Genomic DNA, 20,603 nt, shown 5'->3' on the forward strand with positions numbered 1-20,603 from the left:
CTCACCTTTCCATTGCTAAGTGTTGGTGGTCCTTATCCTCCCGCCTTGAATTCCACCTCCTATTGTGTCTTCTTAACAGCCACTGTTTGGTCACCTCTCCCGATTCTCTGGGGCAGGAAGCACCAAACAACGGAAACTGCGGACAATACCCCTACCTCATTTCCACCAGTAACGTTAAACTTCTTCTTCCACCCACCCAGCTTCTGACAAATGGTTAAGAAGGGAGTTTAGAGCTTAGTTGTATTTTATTCCCCTCAGCCACCCTCACCCTCCATCATCTGATAGAACATGAGTGTCCAGGGAAGTGGCCATAGGTGAGGTGGAGGAGGAGACTTTAGGGTCGATAAACCTAATGCAGTGTTATCAGGCCTGTGCAGGAGAGAGTTGGTTTGCCTCGAATCTAAAAACAAGGTTGAGGGAGATGAGCAGAATTCCAAAGTGCCTTATGCTGGGAAGTGACAAGGGAGAAACTAAGGCTTGATGCACAGATAAATAGAATGAAGTTAGGGAATGCCTGGGTTTTTCCCCATCTAAGACTGTGTTTTTTTTATTATTTATTTATTTATTTATTTGATTTGATTTATTCATTCATGTAGGACAGAGAGAGAGAGAGAGAGAGAGAGAGAGAGGCGGAGACACAGGCAGAGGGAGAAGCAGGCTCCATGCAGGGAGCCTGATGTGGGACTTGATCCCGGGTCTCCGGGATCAGGCCCTGGACTGAAGGCGGCGCTAAACCGCTGAGCCACCCGGGCTGCCCTAAGACTGTGTGTTGTATAGCCATGATAAGTGGGGGTGAGAGGCAGGGGGTGGGAATGTAAGGGTCTGCAACACCAAACTTTCTGGGAAAGAGTTGCAGCCCTAGTTCAGAATTGCTGAGACACACTGGCATTGGACAGGGTCTTGAAGAAGTCCATGACATCCTCTGGGCCCTGAAACTCTCCCATCTCCATTCTAACCAGTGCCTGACTCCCCCACACCCGTGCTGGGCCGTACCCACTCAAGAATACTGCCAGATGGACCACAGGGTGATCAGGGTGATGCTGTAGGCCAGCACCGCCACCAGGTAGATGCGGAAGAGCAGCCTGTCCAGCACGGAGCCCACATGCAGCCATTCCCGGGCCACCTCTCGGCTCTCGTCCCTCTTCTCCAGGAAGTGCCTGATGGAGGACAGCTCCTTCAGGAGCCCTCGCACTGCCAGGGAGGACTCCCGTGGTGGTGGTGGGGGGCTGCCTCGGCCCCTTGGGGTCTTCTCCAAGTCCCGGGGTACTCCCAGGTGGTTGCAGTGGTTTCCCATGTCTGGAAAAAGGGTGGAGTGTTGGCAAAGGAGGGAGGCCCAGCAGGATGGTGCAAACACTGTCCCTTCTGTTTCTGTGGTGGTTTCCAGAAGTTGTTATTATGAACAATTTCAGGTGTAAAGAGTATAAATTTCTTATTTGTCAACCCATCATCTGACTTATGCAAATAAAGAAAGAAACACAGTTGAAGATTCCTGTATACTCCTCCTTAGCACATCCTCCATCCACTTCCCCAGTCATTGAGATCATGAATTCGGTGTTTATTACTTCCCAGCAATTTAGTATCTATTATTTCATTTGAGCCTCATAATAGCCACATGAGAGAAGCAGAGTAGGAGTGATTACTACGTGCACATTTTATATGAAGGTACAAAGGCTCAGAGAGGTGAAGTGACTAGTCTGTGGTCACACAGCTAGAGAATCATTTAGAAATGAGGCCACCAAGCCCTAAGATTTCTGGGCTGTGAATTCACTGCTCTCTCCACTATGCCATAATACCTTGGCGCCCTCTTCTCCATGACTCCAAGTCCTTCTGCACCAGGAAATACACCTTTGGCTATGGCCCTTACAAGTGAGCAGTGAAGCTAGTCATTAGATTGGTGTACTAGCTCATCGGATCATGTTGAGGTGGTCTCAGGTTAGTCATAGACCTTCTGTAAAAGGCCTAGCTCTTGCCAGAGGGTAGGACAAAAGGGGGTGGAGTGGTTAAAAAATACTAACTTAGCATCAGATGGGCCTGGGTTCCAATCAGTTTCACCAGTTCCTGGCTCTGTGACTTAAGGCAAACTATTTGGCCTTATGCCTCTGTTTCCTCATTTGACAAATGAGAATGAGAATCCTATCAGGGAGCCTGTGGATGATGTGTGATAGTGCACCAGAAATGCACGTGCCCAAATACACCGACAAAGCAGGAACACCACCCCCAGATGGTGGCGGCAACAATGTCTCAGGGAGAATGAGCTCCTCATTTCACGTCCCCTGCCCCCCTGTCTCTCTGTCTCATAGATGTCTGAAATTCGAAGGGACCTGGTCTCTGAGCTGATGGAGTGCAAGAGTTTTGGAAATGCTGGCTGCAGACCTAGTCACATGAGGTAAGAAATCCCATAACTGCCTGGGTGGCATCCAATTGCTTCCCTTTGGGGTCCATCTTGGGGAAGGACTATTCCCAGCCCAGAAGTCTCTGCTCCTGACCTGCTCAGCCTCTGGAACTCTCTCCCTCTCTCTACCCATGCCCAGGCTGATGAGAGGAGGTAAAGGTTTTGTAAGAAGGGGGCTCGTTGAGGCCTTTGGCTGAACTCTGCTGCCTCCCAGTGAGGCCTGGCATGGGGTGCCAGGTGCAGGACAGCACCCAAGTTCGAGGCCCCACCCAGACTCGGGCATGTCACATCCAGCCAGAGACTCTCCACCATGTCCCCACACTCTGGCCCTTTCCCTTTCTCACCTGAGCAGTCATCAGTCTTGGTGGTTTGGGAAGTGGCTGGGGGCCTTCGAGAAGCTGACTGCTCCCCTAGGCAAAGGAGCAGGGCCACTCGCTCCAGAACCAGGTGCCGCAGCCAGGCAGGCACAGGCTGCTGCAAGTCTTGCTTGTGTACAAGCCGCACGATGAAGATGGTCTCGGCCAAGCTCATCACCAGCAGCGCCATGCACACGACAAAGTAGACACCTGTGCGCACGGCAGGGTCGGGAGGGGGCTGGTTTCTCAGGGCCTTGGCCACACTGCGCTCCCCCCCCCCCCCCGCCAGAGTGGGCCCTACCGATGAGGGGAGTGCCAATGGCCGTGGCCGGCAGCGTGTCAGACACGATGATCAGGAAGACGGAGTAGCCCAGGAGGAGTGTGATCTTGAAGGAGACCCTCTCGCCGCTGTCCGGAGGCAGGTAGAAGCCCACGATGTCCATGAGCATGAGGAAGATACTGGGCAGCAGCAGGCTGACCGTGTAGAACAGGGGCCGCCGGCGGATGACCACCTAAGGGCAGGACAGGAGCCGTGGGGGAACCCGGGGCAGACCCGCTCCCCTCTGGAGCCACCAGCCCGGCCAGCTTCCTGCGGCTTCCAGCGGGGCTGCCCAGAGAAGGTCCTGGATGGTTTCCCTCCAGCCTGTGGCTGCCGAGGAGGAGCAAGGGCCACCCAGGAGTTTCCCTGCCCACTTCATTGTGGTTCCAGGGCAGGAGTGTGTCCCTGCAGCTGGGGCGAGGGCTGCAGAGGTTTCCACCCCCCACCCCACCCCCATGCCTCCTGAAGTCCACCTCTTCCAGCCGTCATCCCCCCCAGTCTGCCCCCCCAGCCCTCATCCCCCCACCCTGCCCCTCCAGCCGTCATCCCCCCAGCCCACCGCCCCCAGCCGTCATCCCCCCACCCTGCCCCTCCAGCTGTCATCCCCCCCAGGCCGCCCCTCCAGCCGTCATCCCCTCCAGCCTGCCCCCTCCAGCCGTCATCCCCCCAGCCCGCCCCCCCCAGCCATCATCCCCCCACCCTGCCCCTCCAGCCGTCATCCCCCCAGCCCGCCCCCCCCAGCCGTCATCTCCCCACTCTGCCCCTCCAGCCGTCATCCCCCCCAGGCCTCCCCCCCAGCCGTCATCGCCCCAGCCCACCCCCCAGCCGTCATCCCCCCACCCTGCCCCTCCAGCCGTCATCCCCCCAGCCCGCCCCCTCCAGCCGTCATCCCCCCAGCCATCCCCCCCAGCTGTCATCCCCCCAGCCCATGCCCTCCAGCCATCATCCCCCCAGCCCACCCCCCCAGCCGTCATCCCCCCAGCCCACCCCCCCAGCCATCCCCCCCAGCCGTCATCCCCCAGCCCACCCCCCCAGCCATCCCCCCCAGCCGTCATCCCCCAGCCCACCCCCCCAGCCATCATCCCCCCAGCCCGTGCCCTCCAGCCATCATCCCCCCAGCCCACCCCCCCAGCCATCCCCCCCAGCCCACCCCCCCAGCTATCCCCCCCGCCAGCATGCCCGCTCCCACTCACGTAGAACTTCATTTCTGCGTAGCAGCTGTTGCTCTCCATGCTGAACTCCCGGAACTGGGTCAGCACCCCCAGGAGCTCCCACTCGCCCTGGTTCATGAAGATGGTCTTGTCCAGCTTCACCTTTTCCGGCAAGCGCAACAGGGAGATGTTGATGTCCTGGACTAGAGGGAAGAAATCGAGGCGGCTGTGGAGTGGGGTGTGCAGAGCCGGCAGGACCTGGGACCGGGCTGAGCTCACTGGCTCCTGGCCGGCAGCCTGGGTCTCCTCGGCTGCACAATGAGGTGACAGCGCCCACGGTGCCCCTCTGGGCGTGGGGCTGCAGTGAGGGGAGTGACAGCCTGGACGAAAACACAGCAAAATGCAAAGAACCAGAACCAAACTACTTATTAGGAAGGCCCCTCTCTCCTTCTCCCTGTGTCTCTCCCACTCCTTTCCAAACGGTTTTCTAGGATTCCATTAGGGTTGCCCATTTATGAAATGAGCAAAAGTCAACATTCTTCACCTTTCTCCTGATAGAGCTGGCTACCCTTGAAGGTGACCCAAGGTCATGGTTGGTTAAGCATCTGACTCGATTTCAGCTTGTGTCAATGATCTCAGGGTCATGAGATTGAGCCCCACGTTGGGCTCTGCGCTGGGTGTGGAGCCTGCTTAAGATTCTCTCTTTTCTTCTCCCTCTGGCCCCTCTACCCCTGCTTGTCCATGTGTGCTTTCTCTCTAAAAGAAGGAAAAGAAAGGAAGGAAGGGAAGGGGGGAGGAAGGAAGGGAAGAAAAGAAAGAAAGAAGAAAGAAAGAAAAAGAAAGAAAGAAAGAAAGAAAGAAAGAAAGAAAGAAAGAAAGAAAAAGAAGAAAGAAAGAAAGAAACAGAACTAGGGAAATAAGTGAAATTTTCACTTAGAGAATAGCAGTTTTACTTCTCTGCATCTATGCTAGAGAAAGAGACATACACTAGAAGGCCAGGAGTATCCATTACAGCAAAATATAGAAAGATCTACATGTCCACCAATCAGGAAAAGACTTAATAAACTATGATGCATCCAAGCTCCAAGCTATCCTACAGCTGGCAGGATAGCTTTCTCTTTTATGAGAATGATCTAAATATGTAGTGATTTGGAAAAAATGTCTAAGACTTCTTGTTGAGTGAAAGGAATCAGGTAGCAGGAGCATAGATGATACATTTCGTAAAATAAAAACCTATGAAATAATTTTCCTGTTCTTTCCATAGATGTGTATGTAGCGTATATGCAAAGGATAGAGAAGAATCTGGAAGAGTGAATATACTATTTCATTTATATTTCATTATATTATAGTATATTTCATTATACTATTTCATTTACTATTTCATTATCAATATGAAGCTCATATTGATAAAAGCTGTGAAGTCTTAGTGTGGGAAGTCAGTGAAAAATTTGGGATTGAGGGTAGAGGTCAACAGTCAAAGATTATTTGTAATTCTGGTTTTTGTCCAAGGAACTTAGGTATTACTATTTTTGTAATTTACAGTTAATGTGATGAAATCAGATAGAAATGAGGGACGGTTTCTTGTAGGAGTACAAGGATCACTCACCTCGTGAGACTTTAGTGACCATCTTGCATTCATCCACTAAATAAAAGTTGCCGGGCACCTTCCTTTGTGCCAGGGACCTACACAGTTGGTGGATCAGAGATCATGGTCCTGCCCTCTCTGGGTTCGCCTCTGCTAGGGAAGCAGACATTGCACAAGCACCTACGAGTGCAATGGCAGCGGGGAGTAGAGGATGCTACAAAATTGGGTCACGGGGAGGCCTAGTCTGGGGACGAGAGGGGTTTCCCAGAGGCACTGAGCCAATGCTGGGATTAAGTGAGCACGGGACTTGGCCACACTAGGCGGGGTTGGGGGCAGGAGTGGTGGGGGGTGGGGAGAAGAGGAAGGAAGAGGGGTAGGGTAGCCCAGGAGAGGAAGCAGCCTGGGATACAGGGAGAGAATAAGGAGCCTCAGGCTTGGAGAGGAGGACATCGGGGCTGGAGCTGAGCTCAGGGGAGCATGCATGGGGTGAAGGCTGGAATGGCGGGAAAGATTTCAGTTCTGCCTCAGGAGTGCCAGAAGTCACTGAGATTTTTAAGCAGAGAGTGACATGGCTAGATTTTAATTTTAATAAGTTCTCCCCATTTGCTGTGAGGAACATAAATTGGAGAAGGACCGGCTAGGAGGTTACTGCAAAAGGCTAGGGGAGAGAAGGGTGGGGGGTGTATCAGTGGAGAAGAGAAGACAAGTGAGGGACCTCTGTGGTCCTAGAGCAACACTGGGCAACCCAAAAGCCAGCATCCGGAATATTCCCAAGCCTTGCCCCGCAGTTTTGCCCAAAGGTGGGTGGCTCGAGGCTGTGTCAGATCCCAGTGGCTTCAGGCCCCAAGATAGTTCACAGAGTCCCTTGTCACTTCTGCCTCCAGTCCTGCAGCACACAGGACTCCTCCTCGGCCCACACTTGACTCTTGCCCTCCCCATGTTCTTTTATGTTCTAGGATTTTCCTCCAGAGTTTAAAATAAAGCCTCGTTCCACTTTGTTTGCATACCAAAAAAAAAAAAAAAAAAAAAAAAAGACAAGTGAGGGACATTTAGGGCCATATCCTGGCTTCACTGAGTGTCTTGTCACCATCTACACTGTCTCACTGGACCCTCGCGACAGCTGAGGGAGGCAGCAAGGGCGACCATAGAGTCCGGTTTGGAGGATGAGGAACAGGCTCAGTGACATTGAGAAAATACGCAACTTGGATAAAGCAGAAAGCCTCCTGGGGGTGGGGGGGGCGGTGCTCCTCCCACAGGTGCTCTACTCCCAAGCTGCACCCCCTGCCCGGAGCCCAGGTGCAGTACTCACTGGTGTGCAGCCAGCTGGTGAAGGTCAGGGAGCAGTTCTGTACATCGAAGGGGAAGTTGTAGATGTCGAGGCTACAGGCGGTCACCACCTGGAGGGGCTTGTAGTTCTGGACCTCACCGTGATGCCCAACGTACACATACGGGATACTCGGAGACTTCCCCACGTCCACACTGGTCAGAGAAGAGGCCAGTTAGGGGGCTCAAGAAGCTCTGGGAGACTCAATGTGTCTGAGCCACCCGGCAGGGATAGAAATTCAGGACAGGTTTGGGTGGCACAGTTTTCTCTGGCCTGTTTCTCCAGTTTTCTTATCTATGTTAGGCTTTCTTACCTGCCATTGTCAAGGCTACTTTCCAAGCAGCAGAGGGCATTTCTCCTTTATTCCCCCTGGCAACCTAGCCACAGGGGGCCGGCAGGGAATCCATGTACCTCACAGCTGCCAGCCAGAAGGAGCATGCCCAGCTGTTCCTGCTCCACCACCCGCCCAGCTGGGCAGAGCTCAGCTCCCAGGGTTAGCAGCTCAGTGGCAATGGGCAGGCCTAGTGGGCAAGCAGAACCCTGGGTTCCATCCTGACTCGGTTTCTCTTTGCTTTCCATCCCTAGAAGTCCTGTTGATATGAGAATAATCTTGCCTGGAGAAGAAGGAACTAGAGACATCATTGAGAAAAACTGAGGCAAGTGAGAAAGTCTTGTAAAACTTAGCTCTACTGTCTTGGCAGATCCACAACCCCTAAACTCTCCCAAGTGACTACTGTGGCACAGAATGACCTGAGCTGGGGATCCTGAGCCTGAACCCTTCTGTGGAATCAGTCTGAGAGATGAGAAACCAAGATTCAGGCTACTTCACAATGTAACTGGTGATCCAGCCAGGCACTGGGATCCCTCCAGCCTGAGCTATGCAGGTCATGGGGCGCTAGGTCAACCGCCTCCCCTGAAAGACAGTGTGAGTGGCGCTCTGGACGTTGGGCAATGCAGTGCATACTAGGTGGGGGGCAACTGGCTCTGGGCCACCTCCTCCTTCCATCCGTCTCGCCAAGCCATCCTCCAACTCTAGCATTCAGAGGCCCAGGCAGCGGAGCCTGGAGGAGCCTGAAGGATGTGGGGAAGAGATATTGGCCGGAGCTTCATGAGACAGTGTTCAGCTGCTGGTAATAAGGATGGCGGCGCCCACTTCTCATTGGGGGTGCAAGCTGGAGCACTCATGTGACCTGAGAGGTCTGAGCATCTCCCCGCTCCAATCGCCCCTGTGACCAGAGGTGGTGACCACTGGGGGACTTCACCTCTTTCGGTAATCTCACTTTAAAAATGAAGCTGTCCCTCATTCGGCTATTCTAACAGTGGGAATTCATTCACTGGCTTCTCTTCCCCAAGGAGGAAGCCCTCAGACCAAGACCAAGGATTCAACATCAGGCAGAGAAAAAGAGGAGTTTTAAAAAGAAAAGAGAAAGAAAGGAGAAAACAACAACAACAACAACAAAGGGGCATGGGGACCCGAGCCAAATCCTACAGTTACCTCCAGTTCTGCAAGCCTTCAAGGGACTCAGGCAACAGCAGAGCTTGTCCCTGTGCCCATGCCCCGTCTTTCCCCAGCCCCGGCCGCCCAGCAGCAGATGACAGCACTCACAACTCATTGATGAGAATGTCTGGGACCCAGATGCTCTCAGTGGGGATGGACAGCTTGGTGATGTTGTCAAAGTCCTCGGGGTTCCACTGGAGAAACTCGTCAGTCCAGTACTAGGGGAGGAGCGGGGATGGTCACAGGCAGCCCCTTCCAACTCAGGCGGAGGGTGTGTTTGTGGGCAGTGACAACTCGAGATGACCTCACCACTCAGTGGCCAGGCAGCAGGGATCATCTTCTCAGGGGAAGCTGGTGGCGCCCGAATCAGCAGTATCCCAGAGCCCCCCCACCTCTGTGCTCACACACTCCCGGCACGCAAGTGTGACCCAGGCCCGTGAAGCTGTGCCCAGGAAGGCATGGGGTCATTTCTCCTGTTTGAAAATCCCATTCACCAACCCCAGGATCTTGGACATTTAAATAGCTTCTTGGGTCTCAGTCTGCTCATATGTAAAGCAGGAAATAACATGCACCTCACAGGGGAGAGATGTGCTGTGTTAGGGCTTTTTTTTTTTTTTTTAAGATTTTATTTATTTGAGAGAGAGAATGAGCAGCGGAGCGGGGGAGAGAAGGGGAGAAGCAGACTCCCCGCTGAGCAGAGAGCCCAACGTGGGGCTTGATCCCGGGATGATGGGATCATAACCCAAGTGAAGGCAGACGCTTAAACGATTGAGCCACCCAGGCACCCCTGAATTGACATTTTAGATCAGTCATCCTGACAGGATGGTGAACAACACGTTGATCAAAACTTAACAATAACCAGCTCTCACCTGGTTATTATCCCAATTTACGTATGAGCAGACCAAGACCCATGGCTCTCTCTCTCTGTCAAATAAATAAATAAAATCTTAAAAAAAAAAAGTATGTCAATTTAATCACATTACTCCCTTGCTTAAAACTCCAGTGGCCTCCCTTGCACTTGGGATAGAGCTAAACGGCCAACAAAGGGCTGCATAATCTGCCCTCCAGCCTTCTCTCTAGCCTCATTAATTTTGCCAGGCCTCTCTGGGATTCTTCTCTCCAGCCACATGCAGTGGAACCCCGCTCTCTGCATGCCCGTGCTCTCCCACTCTGCACTCCCCGTCTTCTCTCCTGAGGGAGGTCTTACTCGTCCCTCCAGACTTAACCAAAGCATCTGTCTGCTGCCTTCTTAAGAACCTTCCATGACCCCCACGTCCCAGGCTGGGTTCTTATGTGTCTCGTCTGTGCTCTCATGATTGGCCTCTTGCTCTTGCTGCATTGGGGTGCTTGTCTTGCTGCATTCAACTGTCTGTTCATGGGTCTGTGGCCTCCACCAGTCTGTGAGCTCACTGTGGGCAGGGCCTGAGTCTAGTTTGTGTCTCTGATTCTGGCCTCTTAGCACAGTCACTGGAATTTGGTTGGTTGGTGTCCCCTCACTGCTGGGCAGACAAGTGACCTAGAGGGATGGGACCTAGGCCAGATGTCCCAGGAAAGGAGCTCCAGGCTGCCTATTCTTGCTGGGCCCCTTCCCTTGACACGGGGTGTGCACTATATTAAGAGATCTCTGTTGGGTGTTATGCTATATGTTGGCAAATTGAACTCCAATAAAAAAAGAGAGAGAGAGAGAGGGATCTCTGTGAGGCGGAAGAGAGCAGTCTTGCAGGAACTAACATTCTGGCATCTTCCTCCACCCCACTCTTTGCCCCCTGAGCTGGTGGTAATGGAGTATGCTCGTGAAGAGCAGGAGGGATTTAGCCAAGACCCACATATGCTAGGCATGTCCCCAGACAGAGTGTTTCTCAGGTTTGACCTCTATGGACTGGGCCCGTCTCCTGCACCCCCTCTCCAGCCGTTCTGGTTCCCTCGGGCTCTCACATCTGCTCCACAGCTCAGGGGCTACCAGAGCAGGACCAGACTGTGCATTGGAACCCCCATGTCTGCCTGCCTCTCCGCCAGCTCCCCACCAGCTCCCCACCAGAAGTGCTGTACAGGCCTCAGAGAGTGAGGCCTTCACACCAGTGCCTGAGCAACACGGGTCAGAAGCTGGGAGAGTGGGGAGGTGGCCAAGGTGTGAGGACTTAGTGGATGGAATCGCCCCATGTCAATCACCCGATTTGGTTGTCATCACATTTGGCTTAATTAGAAGGAAGAACTTTGTAGCAAGTAGAGTTGTCTGAAAGTGTAGTTGCCGCTCATGGAGTTCCCAGTCACTAGAGGTATTCCATGCATGGAGGCTGGACGACAGATGGTTGTTTGAGGGACTCTGAAAACCCTCAGAAACCAGAGGGGGTTGGGAGGATTGCTCCTTTACTGAGTGTTACACTTCCTTCCATTGCCAGTCCTGAGAGGAGAAGACCCAGACTCCCAGGTCTCATGAGTCAGCCTCTGAACCTCCCTGCTCCCCTTCCCTCATCAAGGCCTCTGAGATTCCTGATTCCTTTGGGATGGAGGAGTCCTTCCTGGAAGGGGAAGCCCTGGTCCCGGGAAATGGGGCTGGGCGCAGGGCTGGGGGCTCACCTGCCGGTACCAGATGTAGGTGGTCAGAACCTGGTTCTTTTCATCCTGTGAAGGGAAAGGAAACTCAGCTTTGGTGGCCCTGTGGGCTGGTGTCCACCTTGTACACCCCTCCCCCAAAGGAGTTGTTGCTTTGTGTCCCTGTTCCTTTGGAAAGTGACGGTGAAGAAAAGGGAAAATGGGGTCAACCAGGAAGACTTGGTCTCTTACTAGACACACCTAGAAAGAAATACAAACAATATTTTAAAATTTAATATATATATATATATATATCTTCTACTATTTTCTATTATGTTTTACATGTTATACATATGTCTCTCACATTACATATATTTACATGTATAATATATATAGCATAGTAGAAGATAAGAGGAGACATATAAAAATATCATCTCTTTATGTCTATATAATTTTATGTGTCTGTATGCCGATGTATCTGTATCATCTGTATCTGTATCTGTATCTGTATCTGTATCTCTCTCCTGCCCTAGTGTGGAGTCAAGAGGTGCAAAACCACACAGAGAGAAAGATGCATCACTGGTTTAGGATTAATTCTGCAACGATCATTTACCAACACCTGTTGTGTGTCAGGGACCTGTGTAAGACACCAAGGGCCTAGAGATGAGCAGGACAGTTGAAGCCTCAACAACCTATGTGGAGACGTGGTTACCATGAGTGAAGAACCACCTGCGGTAAGTGACTCTCTAACCGTAAGAGTTGGGAGAGGCAGCCAGGCAGGTGACCCCAGTTTTCTGGTTTGGGCAGCTGTGCAGGTGGTGGATGATGTAGTCTGTCCTGACACAGGTCTGTGATGGATCACGGGTACTCTGGGTACTTGAATGTCCACTGTACTGCTCGGGGGTCACTTGGCCTTCCTTGGTCTCCCATCCCAAAAGGTCCACCTCTGAGCGGGGTAGATTGGGGACAAGTGCTCACCACGCTGAGGATGGCATAGACAATGACGTCGATGGACACCATGGTTGGCTTCCTCCAGTCCCGCACGGGTCGCACGCCCTTCTGGTAGTTGGCCAGGAGGTAATTTGACAGCCTCAGCAGAGCGGGCCTGGAGGTGTTCTGGGCCTGGAGGTGCCTCCAGTGCCTGGCTGGGAAGAACAGTTCAAAGTGGGCATCAGAGCCCGAGGCTTCCCCCAGTTCTCTTGCCCTGGTTTGAAAGCTATTTAAAGGAAAACATCTCCACTATTTCCACCTCAGATCCCCAGATCCCCCCCACAGACTGAAATTCCCACCACTGGGACCTTGTGTCTGCAGAGAGTCCTGCCCCAATCCGAAGCTGTTGTTTCCTAAGGGTAACGGACACACTCACGTGAGGAGGGTGCTAGCTGGCTGTCAAAGCAGGTGCTGCAAGACAGGTGAGGTCTAAGTGGGCCATGGGCTGGCCCCAGCCTAGAGGAGGTGAGCCTGTGGGGATGGACGAGGGCACTGGGGCTAAGGAGGAGTGACTCCAGGAGGTGGTCCTGGACAGAGAGGGGGGCTGCAAGGAAAGGTGGCCCCAAGTGCACAATCCATCTGTAAGCCCGCAGGTCTGCATGAAGGTTTGCTTCAGTTAAGGTCAGATCTCAGCATCTGCCTAGGTCCCCGGTGGCTCCTGGGCCCCAGCCTGCTATTGACAAAGAAGGGACACATCCAGTGAAATCTGACGTTCCTTTTCCTTCCTGCAAAATGCCCTCCTTTCAGCCACATATATACACAAACTCCTGGTGGTGGGTTGGCCAGGTGTCCCTCAGAGGGTTGCTTGTGGTCAGACCTGGTGGAGTTAGGAAGAGGGTTAGGTGTGAGGTGTACAGGAGGCAAGGAGAAACTGGGTTGTTCCCAAAACTGGAGGCCTCCAGGGACAAAACAGTGATGAGAAAACCCAACCCCTAGGTGCTTGTCCCCATTCTATGGGGATTTCATGTGCACCTGTCATCCCTCTGGGGCATAGGAGAAGCACTTCCTGAAAGGTGCCAAGAAATATGAAGGTGAAAGGCAAGGGGTAGGGAAGGGGAGCCCCTAGAGACCCAGAGCACAGGGTGTTAGGAGCCTGGCAGGGCACCACCTAGGTCCTTCACAGACCAGGTGCCAGCGGGCCTGGCTTTCTCTAAACAAGGCTGCCTCTTCCCTGTCTTGTCTATATAATGTGTGCGACCCGTACAGCCGATCTCTCCTACAGATCCCCCCTTTCTCTCCCCACCCGCCTAGCCCTGACAAACTTTAAGTTTCCTTCAGAACAACAGAGAAGGCCAGAGAGAGGCAGAAGGCCATTTATTGAGCATCTCCTGTGGAATCATACCAGTTAACATATTATTCATTTCAATCTTGGAGCAGCCACGGGGGTGGCTGTCATGACAGCATATTTTACAGATAAGAATTCCCAAAGCTCAGGAAGGTGGGTGCTGTGCCCTGCAAGGGGAGGAAATGAGATTCAAGTGCAAATCTCAGTGTGTCTTCACTACACCAACAACAGCCCTGATCCTATTGCTGGGGAATCTGACAGCAGAAGAGAGGGCCCCGCAGGCCTCAGAGCAAAAGGCCATTGCTGGGAGGGACAGTACTTCTCTTCATCCCGGGAGGCCCCAGACCAGAGTCTTAACACGCAGCCTGGGTGTGTTGTCCCAGTGACAGCTCAGGGGAGGCAAACCATTGCATGCATAAGGCCTTTCCATCCCTCCCGCCGCGGGATGGCATCCTAACTGTGCCCCAACTCCAACTTAGCTCTGGGTGGGGTGGAAACCTTCTGGGATGGGGAATCAGGATTGTTGGTAGCAAAAGAAAATAGATCCCTTTGTGACCCGACCACCTTGTATCCCAGGAAAGCAGGAAAAGGTGGGTGGGGGAATGTAGAGAAGTTTGGTGTCACCACAATTTAGCTCTGGAAGGGAACTTAAGGAAAGGAAGCCCAGGGAACCCATGTGACAGGACTAGTGAAGTTGAGGAAGGATGGCTATGTTTGCTCTGGTCCCCACTCCACTGCTGAGGCGCTGTGTGACCTTGAGTGAATCACTTCCCCACTCTGAACCACCACATTCCCATTTGTAGCCAGAAGGGGTAGATCAAATGAGCTCCAAGGTGCCTTGCAGCTGCCTTGCGATGAGTTTAGGGGCAGGGCAAAGAAGAGAGGAGCCCCTCTCTGGCACCTCTGGACACATTTCCCACAGACCAGGCTGCTGCTGGGCCCCACTCAGCAAGCGCTGCTCTCACCTGGCACTCAACTGCCCCAACTTTTGAGGTAGACCACGGTGCCTTAAAATTCTCTCGTGCTCACATGTGGCAAGATCCCTGACTTTCCTGCAGCACCACCCACTCCAAAACCCTCCTTCCCTGGACCCTTGGGGGAATGAAGCATCCCCTGCCCTGCCTCTGCAGGTGGCCAGCCAAATCCTGTGTGCTTTCCCACCGTCCCCTTACCTTCTCCCTGCACCAGGAGCGTGGGTAGAAGCAAGGCCAGCAGTGCCTGCGGCACCCACAACAGCATGGTGAGCTTTCCAGGGTGTGGGGTGCCTCGGAGTGGCCTCAGGGTGAGTCGCGCCCAGGAGCAGCCTGCCCACACGCTGCCAGCCTCATGTCCCAGGCAGCCTGCGGTGTCTCCGGACTGCCTTCCACACCTCTGAGGCCGGAGCCTCACACTGCCCGGGCCACCAGGGCAGTCAGTCCTCCAGCTGGATCAGGTTTCAGGGCGGGAGGCGAGGAGGAGAAGGAGCCAGTGAGAGGGGAGCCCGCCCAGCTGATGTCATGTGGCCGGGCTCAGCCTGCCCCTTCAGCCAGGTGGCCTGGCCAGATTCCCCAAGGAGTAGCTTGGGGGACAGGGGCGGCAGGACCCCCTGCAGCAAGGGTGCAGCCTGTCTGCTGGGAGGTGCTCGGGCTGCTACCTTCATTGTGGCAAGTATGTTTTGGTAGCACGGGGCTGGGGCAGGGTGGGTGAGGCAGCAGGGGCAGGAAGTATGTGCCCCTAGCTAAGCAGGTCACCCGGCATCTCTGCAGACTGAGGAAGGGGACCTGGGGTTACAACGCGTCTGCTTCTTTGTCCTCATCTAAATATTTATTTCTCTCATCTAAATATTTAAATTTGAATATTTAAGTAGTAATACATATATGTATATATAATTAACACTATGCCAACCTATTTATATATTTTTAATAGACATAATAAATATGTGTTATAAAATGTAGTAGTAATACATGATTATAGAAAAATATGAAAAAAATTAAAATCATCTGTGGGGGGTTCCCTGGGTGGCTCAGCGGTTTGGCACCTGCCTTTGGCCCAGGGCGCGATTGTGGAGACCCGGGATCGAATCCCACGTTGGGCTCCCAGTGCATGGAGCCTGCTTCTCCCTCTGCCTCTCTCTGTCTCTCTCTGTGTGACTATCATAAATAAATAAAAATTTAAAAAAATCATCTGTGGGCTAACTTACTGCCCAGAGACAGCCACTGTTAATATTTTGGTGTGTATTCCCCTATAATCTTCTTCTCTACTATGTATACAATGAAGTAAATATACCACGCATTTAATTCTGCATCCCATTCCTTTCTTTGCTTAATATCAACTCATGAGCATTCTCAACACTTTCCTTTTAAATGTTTTCTTGGAAGAAGTGTTTCTTTCTCCTTTGTAAATTGAATAGGAATGGATCTATCCTTCAGATATCCAACTGTGCGCCAACAAAATTGTCTGAGAAGAGTATCGCTGTGAATTTGAGTGAATCCCACTCCCACTTCACCATTTGGAGTAGGAACCGACTTCTACCTTGAGTGTGTTAAAAGCAACATGCACCTACAGCAAGCTTCAACCAACAAAACATTCTTATTCCTTTCAATTCCTTTTCCATTTGAATTTAAGTATGGCAGAGGCTAGGAACACTGTAGGAAGGAAGAATTTTCTGAATTGTAATTAAGTTTAAAAAAGATCATCTTGGGCAGGGACGAGTCCTTTTTGGTTTTATCTGGATTTTTCCCCTTATTCACATTCGTGATGAAATCAGCATATTGCATTATACCTTTCACCGATGGAGTCCCTTCATATGGCTGTTAGCCAGAGTCTGGTTCTGGAACGTTTGGTCAAGCTCAAGGAGGCTGGCTACCTTTCCTGTAAGTCTGTGCTTCTTCATTGCACAATCCAGAAAAACAAGGAAAATCACCTCTAGGAATTCCTTTTGGAGGAATGGAGATGGGGACAAGTGGTAAAATAGAAGATAAGAGGTACCCCCCAAACTTCTAGAGAAGTTAGAGAGCTAGACACCCCCAGCCCAGAATGAATGCATTCAGACTCCAAGTTTGACAACAGGACAAAGCAAGAAGAACCAGGCCACCCCCAGGCCTCCAGCCTGTCCCCAGGCTCCCAGCTGAGGTCTTAAGGGAGTCCAGACTCAGAAGGGGTGCTAGTGGATCCCTAAATGCATCCTCAAGTCCAGCATCTGGCTTGATATGCAAAGATTCTTAGGCTCATGCTCGTTTCCATTTTTGGCCATTGTCACCTAGAAATCTGTTGCAAATTTCTAGAAGGATCTTTCCTCTCGTTGATGTGCTTTATAGAATCTGCATGTAGCATTATACCAACCACTGACCGGGTCCCTCCATGTGGGCATCACCAGCTTGGGCGCTTGGCAGCAAGCAACCTGGGGTTTCCATTGCAGCTGCTTCATCGATGATTCAAGAACAAACAACCTTTAGCTGCTGCCCTCCGCATACCCTAACCACTGCCCCCAAATGCTCCATTTTGTCCTCCCCGGGGGCTCCTGGCATACACTCATGAGGCACTTGTCTCCTGCCCCAGGCCGAGGTCACTGTGTCCTGGAGCCCATTCCCTCCACCGAGCCCAGCCACCTGGAGATGGAGAGCAGGAAGGAGCATCGGGCACTGAGCACGTTGTGCGAGGTGCAGAGCCCAAGCAGGGTGCACAGAGACAGAGGTGAGACGACAGGAAATGGGGATCTGGAGAAGAAGAAGGAAGAGAAGTAAAAAATAAAAGAAAGATGAGAAGAAGGAAAAAAAATGGGCAGTAAACTGAGAAAGAAAAGGAAGCTAGGAGTAGATGCACAAGAGGCGCAGAGGGAGGAAGAGAAGAGAAGGCTGCAGGAGAGCTGAGCCGAGAAGCAGGGGATGGGTTGGGGGGGGCGGAATGGCCCGAATGTGGCTGGCCCTCCACACTGCGCGGGGTGTGTGCCGAGGCCCACGCAGGGGCAGCGAGAAAGCCTGGAACCCCTGTCGTCTGAGCCTCAAGCCTTGGTTTCTGCACTGAGCTCCTGGGATCCTCTGGGACTGCCCGACCGTGCTGGGGTGGGGGTGGGGGTGGGGGTGCCGAGAGGATGTCTCGGTACAGTGTGTGCATTAGAGAATTAGCTTCTTAGGTAATAGGATTATAGCGAGCCGGGCAGGCCACGGCCTGGAATGGAGATGTATCGCCTGCGTGCCTCTCTGATGGAGCAGCAATCAAGTTTCCCCTGAAGAAATCTCCTATTAATGGATTTGATGGCACAACAGACCGGGGGTGGTTGGAGCTGTGGCCAGTGGCGGGGTGTAAATTGCCTCCAATGAAACTGTGGAGTCACTTTTGTCCCTTTTAAACAAGATAAAAATTAGTGCGAGGCCTTGATGAACTCTCCTTGGCCGGTGGGGACGAGGGAAAAGCAGAGGCCTTGGCTAATTTGATTCCCAAGCTCTGCCTGCAGACGGCCAGGCTCCTCCCAGGGAGTGGAGGCAGACACGCAGTCGGCAGCCACCCAGCGTGGCTAATGAAAAGCCCTGAGAATGCAGGAGCTGTAGGCCCGGGCTCCCAACACCAGGGCGAGGAGGACTGGCCTCACACATGGGTTTGGGGCTTTCTAGAATTCAACGCACCTGGGTCCAAAGAGCTCTGGGACTCGGTGTCATGAGGTAGTTACAAGCCCAGGCTAACGCTGACCTCCACTGTCCTGCCCCTCAGCACGATGTTCCAGGTTAAAACACAGAGACCAGAGAGCCTCCGGGACCTGCCTCAGTTCCCACGGCCCATAAGGGGGGGAGCTGAGATCCTGTAGGCCCCTGGCTCCAGCCTTTTCATTAGAGCCGTGTCTCCCATCTTCCCCAGTAAATTTTACTGGTCTCTAAAACTTTTACCACCAAAGAGCCTGACCTTTTAAAACCCATAAACTTAGAAAAATTCTGCAACCTGTAGTAACAGCTGGCCCCACCAGGCGCCCACCTGCTAGGGAAGGGCTGGGGAAGGCTTATGGCTTGTCATGGTTGTCCCGGATGGGAGAGGCCTCTTTACCCCCCCTCGTCCACTTGAGGAGGGGGGTCCACGGAGCCCTACTGGCTGCATATCCACACCTGGCACTGGATCATAGGGGCCCTACGGGCTCTGCCTCTCTTCTCTGAGGATGGCGTAGGGAGCAGGCAGGTGAGCCTTTCCTCCAGCCACTTCCAGGGACCCGATACACGCTGGCATGGAGGATGAAAGATTTAGGGGTGGTCTCCCCATGGGCATGGTGGAAGCCAGCAGACTGGGAGGAGGCCTGACTCACATTTCCTAGTTTCTCTGCCCAAAGAGGCAGCAGTGGCCTTTACAGGGAGGAGACAGGAGGAGCAGTCTCTTCCCTCCTGGCCTTTCTTTCTTTGGTGTCCCATCATGTCACATCATGATTTTTTTTTCTCTATCTAGATCCTGGTCCTTGGAATGCCTGGTTCTGAAACACTCCACCAACAGTCCTTGCCATTTGCCAAGCACACTGTGTGCCAGGCACTGTTTAGCACACTGTGCTAAACACTTTATCACATTTAATCTCTATTTCCTATGAAGATATTATGATTCCTATATTGCAGATGAGAAAATAAAGGCACAGGGAAGGGACGCCTGGGTGGCTCAGTGGTTGAGCGTCTGCCTTTGGCTCAGGTCATGATCCCAGAGTCCCAGGATCCAGTCCCACATCAGGCTCCCCGCGTGGAACTTGCTTCTCCATCTGCCTGTGTCTCTGCCTCTCTCTCTGTGTGTGTCTCATGAATAAATAAGTAAAATCTTTTTTAAAAATTTAAAAATTAAAAAAGGCACAGGGAAGTTAAGCAACCTGTGTGAATTACATAGCTGATAAGTGGAGAGCGTGGTGTTAGGTCCCACAGACTCGAAAGCCCGGGTCAGTAACTGCCTGATGCCACTGAGTCCCAGAACATTCGGTAGAATTGAGACCCAGGTTGATTGGACTCTGGATCCAATCCCATGTACGGATGGGGGTCCCAGTCCTGCCTTGATTGCTGTAATTGAACAGGCAGGCTCATAGGGCTTACTCTACATAAGGCTGCAAATTAAAGATATTTTTATTAAAGAGTAGTCGTGAGTAAGAATACATGAAAACTTTATGGACCCTTATGTTTCTTGTTTTCCCCAGTACAAAGTGGATTCAGAAATACTCCCCTTTACCATCCTGATCCCAATGTAGTAGAGCCAGTCTCTGCAAATATGCCAGGTTATGGGACTTCACAGTAAATTTGGGACCAGGAACCTCTGCAGCCCCTCCTGGTATGGAAGTGATGTAGGGGTTTTGGGGTGTAATATTACTCTGTGGAGTCTGGGTGCATGGGGTGGGGCTTCCTTAGGAGGAATGGAGTTTTCTTATCATCTGTCACCTAGAGAAGAGGCCTTTTCCAGTCCTCACAGCAGACAGGATGGGACTCCTGAAGGAAAGGGTGCAGTGAGGCCCTTTGTCTCAATATTGACCCCAAAGGTCAAGATGGCTGGATTTGTTCTAAGGAGCTCATATTACTACCCTCCACCCCCCAGCCGTCCCCCATGCAGACAGGCAAGGAGGAGAAATGAAGAAACCCAAGCAAGGGGCCTGTGAAGTTGTGCTGCTCCTCTGGGATCCTCTAAAATATTGTGGGGACACGAGGAGGAATTTGACTGGTCTAGGACACCTGAGCACCCTGAGCCATACAAGACCTAGTATTTCAGTTTGCAAGTACTCCTTTGCTTCCTTCCTCTGTCTCTTTGCTTAATATGTGTTTGTGCAGGGATTCCCAGCCTTCATCCACCACACTAAGGGGTGGAGAAGGAAGGGGGCTTGGTTCCTGAATAGGCCAGTATGGCAGCAGCAGCAATGGTCTGGGAGAGACACGCACCCAAGCAAAGTGAAACCCAAGGGACCGTGCTGGGCTGCTTGGCTCCCCGGCCCACCTGCCTAGAGAACCTCCAACTGTGAAACTCTGCAGATTCAGGGACCTATCTTCACAAGGGAGGTGGCAATCCTTCCCACAGGCTATGTGGGAATCATAGGTATGAGACACAGCAGAGAGGCAGGCCTGTCTTGCCCCTCTCCTGCCCTCCCCTCCTCCCTGGCACAGGAGGCTGGAGGTCTCGTTCCACATCCGTTCAAGTATCCAAGACCTGGATGCTCCAGCTTCTGGAGAATATCTCCTTCTTATATGATGAAGCTTTC

General features: G+C 52.5%; 1 protein-coding gene across 1 annotated transcript; it reads right to left on the minus strand.

Annotated features, from left to right (window-relative positions):
* Window positions 1–226: 226 nt before the first annotated feature.
* On the minus strand, window positions 227–14,881 carry HTR3A (5-hydroxytryptamine receptor 3A). The gene is made up of 9 exons (XM_026006716.2): window positions 14,605–14,881; window positions 12,136–12,302; window positions 11,203–11,247; window positions 8,734–8,843; window positions 7,113–7,282; window positions 4,261–4,421; window positions 3,050–3,260; window positions 2,737–2,958; window positions 227–1,296 (listed from the first exon to the last, which is right to left on the minus strand). Exons 1-9 carry the CDS (start codon window positions 14,669–14,671, stop codon window positions 998–1,000), a joined length of 1,452 nt encoding a protein of 483 aa, XP_025862501.1. The 5' UTR covers window positions 14,672–14,881; the 3' UTR covers window positions 227–997.
* Window positions 14,882–20,603: the final 5,722 nt, after the last annotated feature.

Source organism: Vulpes vulpes, chromosome 12 (assembly GCF_048418805.1).
Source record: "Vulpes vulpes isolate BD-2025 chromosome 12, VulVul3, whole genome shotgun sequence".
NCBI lineage: Eukaryota > Metazoa > Chordata > Mammalia > Carnivora > Canidae > Vulpes > Vulpes vulpes.

Excerpts from the sequence above, each read along its gene's own strand:
- HTR3A (XM_026006716.2), bottom strand. The coding sequence starts at position 14,671 with ATGCTGTTGTGGGTGCCGCAGGCACTGCTGGCCTTGCTTCTACCCACG. Across the intron at positions 8,844-11,202 it reads CCTACATCTGGTACCGGCAG|TACTGGACTGACGAGTTTCT; the intron begins GTGAGCCCCCAG and ends CTCCTCCCCTAG. Across the intron at positions 3,261-4,260 it reads ACGCAGAAATGAAGTTCTAC|GTGGTCATCCGCCGGCGGCC; the intron begins GTGAGTGGGAGC and ends TCCTGCCCTTAG.